This window comes from Cyanistes caeruleus, unplaced genomic scaffold (assembly GCF_971803275.1).
Source record: "Cyanistes caeruleus unplaced genomic scaffold, bCyaCae1.hap1.1 HAP1_SCAFFOLD_128, whole genome shotgun sequence".
In the NCBI taxonomy this organism is placed as follows: domain Eukaryota; kingdom Metazoa; phylum Chordata; class Aves; order Passeriformes; family Paridae; genus Cyanistes; species Cyanistes caeruleus.
In genome coordinates this window covers 288,340-300,161 of record NW_028255925.1, presented here as the reverse complement: position 1 = coordinate 300,161, position 11,822 = coordinate 288,340, and the positions used below count along the sequence as shown (strand labels likewise).

The following is an 11,822-nucleotide window of genomic DNA, read 5'->3' as shown; positions in this document are numbered from 1 at the left end:
AAAGCAGACATCACATAGTTAATTGAAGTTCTTTTCATTCAGAGGCAAACTATTTTCATTGCTTTGTTTTGAGGGTGGGTTGTTTTTGATGGGGTTTTTTTCTGCTAAGGCAATGGCAAGCATTTATTTATCCAGCTCCCTCCACATTTTCCACGATCTTCTTCTTTCCCGCTGCCCTCCATACTCTTGCAAACCCTGCTGGGGCACTCGGGCTCTCCATTGCAGGCAGTCTGGAGCTGCCATGCAAACCCATCTCTCAAGGAGTCCCCAGGTCTCAGGTGCAACATCAAGAAAATGACACAGTAATGTGTAGAAAACGTGAACTTTATTCACTTGACTACTTCTAAAATCTACACTACAACGTTACTTGAAGACTATGGGGTAAGAATCTTAAGCCTAAAATACTTCAATACTTCAACTGTTTAGAACTGAACACTAAGGGAAAGGTCAACTTCTTGGGGGAAACGTGGTGGGGAATCCTACAACTAACAATAGGGGTGTGGCTAACTTCTAAGATGGGGAACGTCGCAGTGCCTGGGCTGGGCACTGGTCACACATTCCCCGTAAGGTTCTGAATTCGGAGTGCCACGCTGGAGGTCAGAGCTGCGGGGAGGTGCGGAGTCTCCTGCCAATGCCCTCTTTTGCCGCCGTCTTGGTTGTTGGTCTCGGCTGAGAGCGAAGGCACAACCGCATCAAGTCACGGTTGTGCCTCAGCAGCTGCATCAACTTCTTTGGACAGCCGTGTCTTCGATGACGGCGGGGCCCTGCACGGCCTGAAGGGCTCCGGAGATTCCGCTGCAAGGCAAAGCGCAGGGATCCCCATGGAAGAGGCAGAGGGGCAGAGCGGGGCCGGCACCCACAAAGTGGGGCTGCCTTTGGCCTCGGAGACAGAGACTCGGGCTCAGTTGGGCTGGGCTGCCCCGGGGAAGAGGCTGCAGCAGGCAGAGCTCTGGCCGCCTCTGCTTGGTGCTGTCCATGGGGCTCAGCCCCTGGGCCGGATTCCCCAGCCAGGAGCTCAGGCCCCTTCTGCCGCAGGGCATTGGCCAAAGGGTGCCCAAGAGGCCCTCAAGGTCTGCCCCATCCCGCCTCCCTGACCCCCCCAGCCCCGCCTCACCTCTCCCCAGCATCTCTGAAATCTTCTCTCAAGGGCCCATCCCATGGCCATGCCTATGATGAGCACGCCGACCAGCAGGACTGCCCAGGACACCCACAGGATCTGCTCAGGGTCCGTCTCCTCCGGGTAGAAATCCTCCGGAAGGATAGGAGAGGCATCCGTGCTCTGCTCGAGTTTGCTGGAAGGGTCGAGGGGATGGGCCAAGAGCAGCAGCACGTAAAGCTGCAGCAGCGAGGAAGAGCCGTGAGCAGCCATAGAGCTCTGCCGGCAGCACAGAGGCTCTGGGCGTCTCTCTGCAAGCAGGTCTGCCTGGGCTCTGGGGCGCAGCAACAGCTGGCGACAGTTGCCAGGCACCGTGCCGTCGCCAGAGGCTGTGATGTCACAGAAGCACAGAACGCCCTGGCCTCAGAGAGCCCTGAGAGAATGTTGAGTCCAACCTGTGAGCCATGGCGGCAAGCATGGCCAGCAGAGCGGGGCCCGAGCGCTGCGGCCTGGCTTGCCTTGCCCACCTGCCACAAGGATGACTCCAGCAGCCCCCTGTCAGGCCATTGCAGGATCTAATGGCCCTTTCTGGGCACAAGTTCTTGCCAACGCCCAGCGTAAACCTCCCTTGGCACAGCTTCAAAGCCTTGTTGGCATCTGCTCTCTCTTGTCCTTGCCCATCTGGCTGGCGCTGCCGTGTTGCTCACTGGCCTGTCTGTGGGAGAAGAGGCTGTGCCAATGAGTGCTGCTCAACTTTGAGGCCATTCAAAGGAGGATTTGATTGTGCCTGCTGTGGGAAGGAAGATGCGTGCACATGGCCACTTCCCATAGGTTTTACCGCAGATTTTCATCAACAGCTGTCCTACAGAAAGTAAAGTCTGTTTTAGTGAGTATTTGAGGGGTTCCAGAACACAATGGCATCTCAGGGAAATTCTGCTGGTTCAGTTCTACTGAAGTTTTGAGATGAGTTGCAAATCCTGAAAATTTTCTCCTTGCCGAGGTGGTAATTTCACAGTTTAGATTGTGGGGATATTGATTGCTCAGTGTTGAGGACTTAATGTAACTTTCAGCAGCAGAAATTTTCAACATCCAGTGATTGTCTTTGAGACAAAAACATTTGAAATCTTTTTTTCTGTGGACAGGAATTGCTTCTGTGTTACTTCACATCATCCATTAAAAATTTGATGCCTGGAAAAAGTCCCGAGTGCTGTGTGATTTCCTTGGTCGTGTTCTTTGGAATGGCTTCCCCCCCATTTTCTGAAGCTGGCCACAGAAAGGTAATAGATGGGTGAGAAGTTGTGAAAGGCCAACTGGTGTAGATCTTTGCCTCCTGTTTCGAGGTCTGTGGTGAGCTGTGAGTCAAAGAGCTGATTTGTCTCAGCTGGTGAAAACACAATTGAACCTTTTTGCAGCAGGATGGATGGATAGAACCAAAGCACAGCATGGCTGGCACCAGCAAATGAATTAAAATGCATCCCTGGGATATGTCTATTGGATTGTTCTTCTAATATTGTGGTAGTAATTATGATGTCTGAGTACTGAACAAGCAACAAGTACTGAACACCTGATTTGTAGTCAATTTTCTATCTCTAATGTAGCAAAGAAATTTTTAAGAATTGTGTTTTTCTCTCATGGTTGAGGTATGTGTTCTTCACGGGCTGAATCTTAATATCACTTTGTTTTTGTAGAAGAGCAGTTTCAGCAGAAGATGATTTTCCTTGCCCTCCTTTTCATTTTTCTTTTCTGTATTATTGCCTGGCAGGTTAACTTTTGCAAATTGTGTGCTGCAAAATGTTGCTACTAAGGATGGTTGGTGTCAAAAGAGGTTCTTTTCTCGCTTGAATTCATTAAAATCCCCAGGTGAGGGGAAGATTGTATCTATTCCTCTCTTTTTAAAGCAAATTTTCCAAGAGGGATCTAAAATTGCATTTGAGGGTTGGGGTGTGGTTTTTTTCCCTTCTTTCATGTGCAACCTAACAACTCCAACTTCACAGGCCTATTTAACATTTGATCCATCAAAATCAGTCCTTTGATTTGTGTTTTGGAAACTTGTTCATCTTGGGGTATTTGTCATCTCCTCAGGGTATTGAAGGTCCATCAAATGCTGCAGGTTTCATTCTTCCTTTAATATGGTCTATGTGCTGGAGTTTGACTCTTAAGCAGAACTCGTTTTTTATTTTGCAGCCTAGCACTTCTACTGTGGGGCTCTGGGCAGGTCAATTCACTTGAGAACGATGGGTAAATCAGCTCCTGGGAAGCTGTGCACTGCCTGGCCCCGATGCTTCAGCATGCTTGAGGTCAGCTTGGCTGTCTCCGACTGTCTAATAATATGCAGAATAATAGAATTAAGTATTCATTTTAATTGCTGATCAATAAGATTTGTTTTCATCTAAATCTGCGTGCTAGTTTCTAAACCACTACAGTCTGTTTCATCAATGACCTTCTTGATTTTAGCTTAAGCTTTCTAGATTCTGCCGATCTTATTTTCTCGCCTGTCCCTGGGAGAGGAAGGGATGATGGCTGGAGGTTTGGCAGTCAGCGAGGGCCTGGCCACCACTACAGTTCTGGACACTCAGCCTTGGAGATGTGATCAGGAATCTGCTCTTAGTTCCCAGTTTTGTATTGCAAAGACTGACCATGCTGCCAGCACTGTGTTTTATGAGTGAATTTTCATTTGGTCAAACTCCAAAGCAGCCTTAATTTTAAGGTGGAATTCTTTGTGGATGAGGCTGTGAAGAATATGGTGTTTATACTCCCATCCTACCGGCAGTACAGTAGAACAACTCCTAACGGATTTGGTAATAAAGACCTAGTTTTTCTTCACTAAAGCTGCCCTAGCAAAATTCATAAGCTGGTGATAGCTATCTCTGGCGTGGAAAATCTTTATTGAGTTTATTGACAATTTAATATATGTTGTCAAGCTTTGTTGTTTAGTTTCTGTTTGTCCAGAGACACTTGGGGCTACTTTTGCTTCCTAAGAGATTAAACTAGCAAGCACTTAGAATCAGATATTGGGAAGATGGGTGCAGGAGACCTTGTAATTTACTATGGGAAAACATAATAATGATGAACATTTCAGATGGAAATGATAGTATTTGACATACTATGTGAAATGCTTTTATATGATTTTTTCATTTTTCTTTTATTTTTAATCCTGGATAAATTAAACAAGGCTTTTGGGGAAAGCATGAGCTGGATTTTATATTGAGTTTGATAACCTCTGATTCTGCTCTCGTTTCTCTATCTGCTGGAACTTGTAGCAAACTAGCTATGTCCATGTTTAATTCTGTAATAATTATCTTTCAAATCGAGCCTTTCTCACTTGGTGTTGATATATTTGGGAGAGGGAGGGGAATGGAGAAAAAAGAGCTACTTTCATGAATACAATTGAAATTTCATATTGCTGATTTGACCCTTTCCAAGATTCAAGTGACCATTGGATCAGGTTGGAACTGAGGGGATGACTCATGACTGGCATAAAAACTACATTTCATTCCACATATTAGGAGTTCTCTGTTGCCCACAAGAAAGTTCTGAAAAAAAAAAAAAACCAAAAGAGAAATGGGTTTCAAATTTCCTCTGCTATTTTCAGTCGTCTCCTCTTTCTGGAGATGCCTTAGCAAGTGTAGGACATCTGAAAAACTTGGAACTGCAACTTTATTGTTGAGGCTCTGATGAACATTGCTTCTGTCATCAAGTTCTTGTGTTAATACTTTCAACTTAGCTGAGTAATGTTGGTATTAGCAGACACTGATAAAGCCATGCCTTCCTAATTTATAATGCATTCTTAATAAAAAAAAAAAAAATCTGTTTCTTCATGTATTTAATTACCTAGTGAGTATAAGAGGGAATGAAGTTAATACCGCGCAGATTTCAAGCAAAACACGGCTTTCTAATGTGCTTCAGTATAGGCTATGCACAAGTAAATAGACATGATCTTTAAGCTTCAGTTACCTTGAATTACCCTATGCATATTCAAATTCAGATTGATGAATGCTGAACCAAAAGCAGACATCATATAGTTAATAGAAGTTCTTTTCATTCAGAGGCAAACTATTTTCATTGCTTTGTTTTGAGGGTGGGTTGTTTTTGATGGGGTTTTTTTCTGCTAAGGCAATGGCAAGCATTTATTTATCCAGCTCCCTCCACATTTTCCACCATCGTTATTGCCAGTGACCCCTGCAGTGATAAGTGGTCAATGACCCTCAGCCAGGGTGAGCTGCAGGAGCCTTACAGACGTGCCTGTTCTTTCTCACAGTGGTAGAACAAGTGCAAGAGCACACTGGCATTTTGCTAAAAGCTACTATTTTTCCCAACAGGTTCTTCTACAGGCAGAATCAAATGCTTTCTTCAAGAGCAACCACATATTTTCTCTGCCTGAAAGGTTGTGTTTGTTTGGGTTTTTTTCTCTTCCCTTAGGTGAGAGATAAAAAATGAAGAGGAAAGCCAGTGGAAATGCCAAAAGTACCAACTGGTAGTAATTTGGTAGGAGTGTCTCCATTTACACTTCACACTTGCTCTTTGAGAACTTGGAGCTGTATTTAAAATGGATTTTGCTAGGTGGTCTGCTGCTGATGATCTGCATTTCTTCTTCCATTTCTTTGCTGTGCTTGTTTGCTATTGCTGCTGAATGTCCCCAAAAAGTAAAGTGGTGTGGAAGAGTTGAGTTTCTGAACCAGCTTCTGAAATTCTAAAGCTGATCTGTAAGTTTTATTCCTATGGGATTTTTAAAAGTAGATATGTCATCAAAGTTAACTTTCTTCAGAAAGCAACAAGATTGTCGTCCTTCCACTGATACTCTTTTTATTTAACAGAGGTATTTGATGGTGCTGTAAAGGAGCAAGATGCAGAATGAATTTGAGAGAAGTCATTGAAACTGGGAGCACAGATGGTTGATTCCTACAAATCAAAAAACGGATGTTTTGTAGGCAAATGAAATCTAATCCTATTTGGAGGGTCAACAGGATAAATAGAAAGAACTAAATACAGATCTATATAGATAAACTCCCCCCAGAAATCTATGAAGCAGGACTGATAGATGCCATAGCCCAGGCAGCCTGTGGATCTAATTGCCTGCCTGAATTCAGCCCTTGCCTGGATCCCAGGGGAGACGTCTCTGCATTTCTCTCCCAGCATTCCAGGGATGATCCTGCTCCTTTCATGGTGCCCCAGAGTCCTGCGAGCCCCCCGTCCTGGGGCCATCCTGATGCCTGCCGGGGCCTTTAGGGTCCCCCCTGACGTGCAGACAGGGTTTGACTCCAAGCTTCCTTGGAAGGTGGAGGCAAGTGAATATTGGCCACCTTCTTCTTTCCCGCTGCCCTCCATACTCTTGCAAACCCTGCTGGGGCACTCGGGCTCTCCATTGCAGGCAGTCTGGAGCTGCCATGCAAACCCATCTCTCAAGGAGTCCCCAGGTCTCAGGTGCAACATCAAGAAAATGACACAGCAATGTGTAGAAAACGTGAACTTTATTCACTTGACTACTTCTAAAATCTACACTACAACGTTACTTGAAGACTATGGGGTAAGAATCTTAAGCCTAAAATACTTCAATACTTCAACTGTTTAGAACTGAACACTAAGGGAAAGGTCAACTTCTTGGGGGAAACGTGGTGGGGAATCCTACAACTAACAATAGGGGTGTGGCTAACTTCTAAGATGGGGAACGTCGCAGTGCCTGGGCTGGGCACTGGTCACACATTCCCCGTAAGGTTCTGAATTCGGAGTGCCACGCTGGAGGTCAGAGCTGCGGGGAGGTGCGGAGTCTCCTGCCAATGCCCTCTTTTGCCGCCGTCTTGGTTGTTGGTCTCGGCTGAGAGCGAAGGCACAACCGCATCAAGTCACGGTTGTGCCTCAGCAGCTGCATCAACTTCTTTGGACAGCCATGTCTTCGATGACGGCGGGGCCCTGCACGGCCTGAAGGGCTCCGGAGATTCCGCTGCAAGGCAAAGCGCAGGGATCCCCATGGAAGAGGCAGAGGGGCAGAGCGGGGCCGGCACCCACAAAGTGGGGCTGCCTTTGGCCTCGGAGACAGAGACTCGGGCTCAGTTGGGCTGGGCTGCCCCGGGGAAGAGGCTGCAGCAGGCAGAGCTCTGGCCGCCTCTGCTTGGTGCTGTCCATGGGGCTCAGCCCCTGGGCCGGATTCCCCAGCCAGGAGCTCAGGCCCCTTCTGCCGCAGGGCATTGGCCAAAGGGTGCCCAAGAGGCCCTCAAGGTCTGCCCCATCCCGCCTCCCTGACCCCCCCAGCCCCGCCTCACCTCTCCCCAGCATCTCTGAAATCTTCTCTCAAGGGCCCATCCCATGGCCATGCCTATGATGAGCACGCCAACCAGCAGGACTGCCCAGGACACCCACAGGATCTGCTCAGGGTCCGTCTCCTCCGGGTAGAAATCCTCCGGAAGGATAGGAGAGGCATCCGTGCTCCGCTCGAGTTTGCTGGAAGGGTCGAGGGGATGGGCCAAGAGCAGCAGCACGTAAAGCTGCAGCAGCGAGGAAGAGCCGTGAGCAGCCATAGAGCTCTGCCGGCAGCACAGAGGCTCTGGGCGTCTCTCTGCAAGCAGGTCTGCCTGGGCTCTGGGGCGCAGCAACAGCTGGCGACAGTTGCCAGGCACCGTGCCGTCGCCAGAGGCTGTGATGTCACAGAAGCACAGAACGCCCTGGCCTCAGAGAGCCCTGAGAGAATGTTGAGTCCAACCTGTGAGCCATGGCGGCAAGCATGGCCAGCAGAGCGGGGCCCGAGCGCTGCGGCCTGGCTTGCCTTGCCCACCTGCCACAAGGATGACTCCAGCAGCCCCCTGTCAGGCCATTGCAGGATCTAATGGCCCTTTCTGGGCACAAGTTCTTGCCAACGCCCAGCGTAAACCTCCCTTGGCACAGCTTCAAAGCCTTGTTGGCATCTGCTCTCTCTTGTCCTTGCCCATCTGGCTGGCGCTGCCGTGTTGCTCACTGGCCTGTCTGTGGGAGAAGAGGCTGTGCCAATGAGTGCTGCTCAACTTTGAGGCCATTCAAAGGAGGATTTGATTGTGCCTGCTGTGGGAAGGAAGATGCGTGCACATGGCCACTTCCCATAGGTTTTACCGCAGATTTTCATCAACAGCTGTCCTACTGAAAGTAAAGTCTGTTTTAGTGAGTATTTGAGGGGTTCCAGAACACAATGGCATCTCAGGGAAATTCTGCTGGTTCAGTTCTACTGAAGTTTTGAGATGAGTTGCAAATCCTGAAAATTTTCTCCTTGCCGAGGTGGTAATTTCACAGTTTAGATTGTGGGGATATTGATTGCTCAGTGTTGAGGACTTAATGTAACTTTCAGCAGCGAAATTTTCAACATCCAGTGATTGTCTTTGAGACAAAAACATTTGAAATCTTTTTTTCTGTGGACAGGAATTGCTTCTGTGTTACTTCACATCATCCATTAAAAATTTGATGCCTGGAAAAAGTCCCGAGTGCTGTGTGATTTCCTTGGTCGTGTTCTTTGGAATGGCTTCCCCCCCATTTTCTGAAGCTGGCCACAGAAAGGTAATAGATGGGTGAGAAGTTATGAAAGGCCAACTGGTGTAGATCTTTGCGTCCTGTTTCGAGGTCTGTAGTGAGCTGTGAGTCAAAGAGCTGATTTGACGCTCTGGAGGTCAGAACTGAGGGGAGATGCGGAGTCTCCTCCCAATGCCCACTTTTGCCGCTGACTTGGTTCTTGGCCTCGGCTGAGAGCAGTAACGAAGGTGCAGCCGCATCAGGTCACGGTTCTGCCTCAGCAGCTGCATCAACTTCTTTGGACAGCCCTGTCCTCGGTGGAAGCGGGGCAATATAAATACAATATAAATTCCTGCTCATGCTTTCCCCAAAAGCCTCATTTAATTTATCCAGGATTAAAAATTAAAGAAAAACTAAAAAATAACTTAAAAGCATTTCACATAGTATGTCAAATACTATCATTTCCATCTGAAGTGTTCATCATTATTATGTTTTTCTGAAGTGAATTACCAAGCCTCCTGCACCCATCTTCCCAAAATCTGATTCTAACTGCTTGCTAGTTTAATCCCTTAGGAAGCAAAGGTAGCCCCAGGTGTCTCTGGATAAACAGAAACTAAACAACAAAGCTTGACAACATATATTAAATTGTCAATAAACTCAATAAAGATTTTCCACGCCAGAGATAGCTATCACCAGCTTATGAATTTTGCTAGGGCAGGTTTAGTGAAGAAAAACTAGGTCTTTATTACCAAATCAGTTAGGAGTTGTTCTACTGTACTGCCGGTAGGATGGGAGTATAAACACCATATTCTTCACAGCCTCATCCACAATGAATTCCACCTTAAAATTAAGGCTGATTTGGAGTTTGACCAAATGGAAATTCACTCATAAAACACAGTGCTGGCAGCATGGTCAGTCTTTGCAATACAAAACTGGGAACTAAGAGCAGATTCCTGATCACATCTCCAAGGCTGAGTGTCCAGAACTGTAGTGGTGGCCAGGCCCTCGCTGACTGCCAAACCTCCAGCCATCATCCCTTCCTCTCCCAGGGACAGGCGAGAAAATAAGATCGGCAGAAACTAGAAAGCAAAAATCAAGAAGGTCATTGATGAAACAGACTGTAGTGGTTTAGAAACTAGCACGCGGATTTAGATGAAAACACATCTTATTGATCAGCAACTAAAATGAATACTTAATTCTATTATTCTGCATATTATTAGACAGTCGGAGACAGCCAAGCTGACCTCAAGCATGCTGAAGCATCGGGGCCAGGCAGTGCACAGCTTCCCAGGAGCTGATTTACCCATCGTTCTCAAGTGAATTGACCTGCCCACAGCCCCACAGTAGAACTGCTAGGCTGCAAAATAAACAAATAGCTCTGCTTAAGAGTCAAACTCCAGCACATAGACCATATTAAAGGAAGAATGAAACCTGCAGCATTTGGTTGACCTTCAATGCCCTGAGAAGATGACAAATTCCCCAAGATGAACAAGTTCCCAAAACACAAATCAAAGGACTGATTTTGATGGATCAAATGTTAAATAGGCCTGTGAAATTGGAGTTTTGATGGATTTTTCTGAGATTGTGTGGAAAGTTGACAAGATTTTGCGGGATGTTTCTGGAATTTGGTAGGGTTTGGAGAAGATTTCTGTAATTTTGTGGGACGTTTCTGGAATTTTGTGTGATTTTGTGGAATTTTGTGGGATATTGAATTTACTTGAAGAATTTTGATGGATTTTTCCGAGATTGTGGGTAAACTTGACACGATTTTGTTGCATATTCCTGGAATTTGGTAGGGTTTTGAGAAGATTTCAGGAATTTTGTCGGATTTTTCTGCAATTTTGTGGAATTTTTGTTTAATTTTGAAGAGACATGAAGAATTTTGAGTGATTTTTCCTAGATTGTGTTGAAAAGTTTTCTCGTTTCTGTAGGAAGTTTCTGGAATTTGGTAGGGTTTTGAGAAGATTTCGGGGATTTTGTGGGATGTTTCTGGAATTATTTGGGAATTTTGAGGAGACCTGAAGAATTTTGATGGATTTTTCCGAGATTGTGTGGAAAGTTTTCAAGATTTTGTGGGATATTTCTACAATTTGGTATGGTTTTGAGAAGATTTTGGGAATTTTTGAGGGATTTTTCCAGAATTTCTTTGGGTTTTTTTAGAATTTTGAGGGATTTTTGAGGAGACATGAAGAGTTTTGACGGATTGTTCGTAGATTGTGTGGAAATTTCTCAAGATTTTGTGGGATGTTACTGAAATTTCGAAGAGTTTTGAGAAGATTTCACGAAGTTTGTGGGATATTTCAGGAATTTTGCGGGAATTTTGTGGAATATTTTTTGGGGATATTGAGGAGATATGAAGAATTTTGAGGGATTTTTCCTAAATTGTGTGGAAAGGTGTCCAAATTTTGTGGAATGTTTTTGGAATTTGGTAGGGTTCTGAGAAGATTTTGGGAATTTTGTGGGAAGTTTCAAGAATTTTGTGGGAATTTTTTGGAATTTTGAGGGATATTGAGGACACGTGAAGAATTTTGAGGGATATTTCCAAGAGAGTGTGAAAAGTTCTCAAGATTTTGTGGGATGTTTCTGGAATTTGGTAGAGTTTTGAGAAGATTTAGAGGAATTTGTGGGATGTTTCTAGAATTTTTTGAGATATTGAGGAGACATGAATAATTTTGAGGGATTTTTCCAAGATTGTGTGGACAGTTATCGAGATTTTGTGGGATGTTACTAGAATTTCGAAGGGTTTTCAGAAGAGTTTTCGAATTTTGTTGGATGTTTCTGGAGTTTTGTACAGTTTTGAGAGGATTTTGGGGATTTTGTGTGATTTTTCTGGATTTTTTGGGATTTTGAGGAGACAAGAAGAATTTTGATGGATTTTTCCTAGATTGTGTGGAAAGTTCTCAAGATTTTGTGGGCTATTACGGGAATTTCAAAGGGTTTTGAGTAGATTTAGAGAATTTTGTGGGATGTTTCTAAAATTTGGTAGAGTTTGGAGAAGATTTCGGGGATTTTATGGGGTGTTTTTGGAATTTTTTAGGTATTGTGGAGACATGAAGAATTTTGATGGATTTTTACAAGATTGTGTGGAAAGTTGTCAAGATTTTGTGGGATGTTTCTGGAAGCTGGTAGGGTTTTGAGAAGATTTTGGGAATTTTTTGGGAATTTTGTAAAATTTTGGGGGATATTGATTAGACATGAAGAATTTTGATGGATTTTCCCTAGTTTGTGTGGAAAGTTGTCAAGATTTTGTGGGATGTTT

General features: G+C 45.2%; 1 protein-coding gene and 2 long non-coding RNA genes across 3 annotated transcripts; 1 reads left to right on the top strand and 2 right to left on the bottom strand.

The window, feature by feature from the left end:
- Window positions 1–306: 306 nt before the first annotated feature.
- Window positions 307–1,443, bottom strand: LOC147646059 (uncharacterized). The gene is made up of 2 exons (XR_015281988.1): window positions 1,115–1,443; window positions 307–795 (listed from the first exon to the last, which is right to left on the bottom strand). It is a non-coding gene; the product is annotated as an uncharacterized LOC147646059 (long non-coding RNA).
- Window positions 1,444–1,528: 85 nt separating this feature from the next.
- Window positions 1,529–2,293, top strand: LOC147646058 (uncharacterized). Its single transcript, XR_015281995.1, has 2 exons — window positions 1,529–1,982; window positions 2,239–2,293. It is a non-coding gene; the product is annotated as an uncharacterized LOC147646058 (long non-coding RNA).
- Window positions 2,294–6,545: 4,252 nt separating this feature from the next.
- LOC147646057 (uncharacterized) lies at window positions 6,546–7,665 on the bottom strand. The gene is made up of 2 exons (XM_086873971.1): window positions 7,354–7,665; window positions 6,546–7,034 (listed from the first exon to the last, which is right to left on the bottom strand). Exons 1-2 carry the CDS (start codon window positions 7,606–7,608, stop codon window positions 6,837–6,839), a joined length of 453 nt encoding a protein of 150 aa, XP_086730097.1. The 5' UTR covers window positions 7,609–7,665; the 3' UTR covers window positions 6,546–6,836.
- Between the last annotated feature and the right edge of the window lie 4,157 nt (window positions 7,666–11,822).

What these genes read in the sequence shown, in the direction of transcription:
- LOC147646057 (XM_086873971.1), bottom strand. Translation starts at nt 7,608, where the DNA reads ATGGCTGCTCACGGCTCTTCCTCGCTGCTGCAGCTTTACGTGCTGCTG. An exon ending in TTCAGAGATGCTGGGGAGAG is followed by an intron (nt 7,035 to 7,353) that starts GTGAGGCGGGGC and finishes TTTGCCTTGCAG; the next exon opens with CGGAATCTCCGGAGCCCTTC.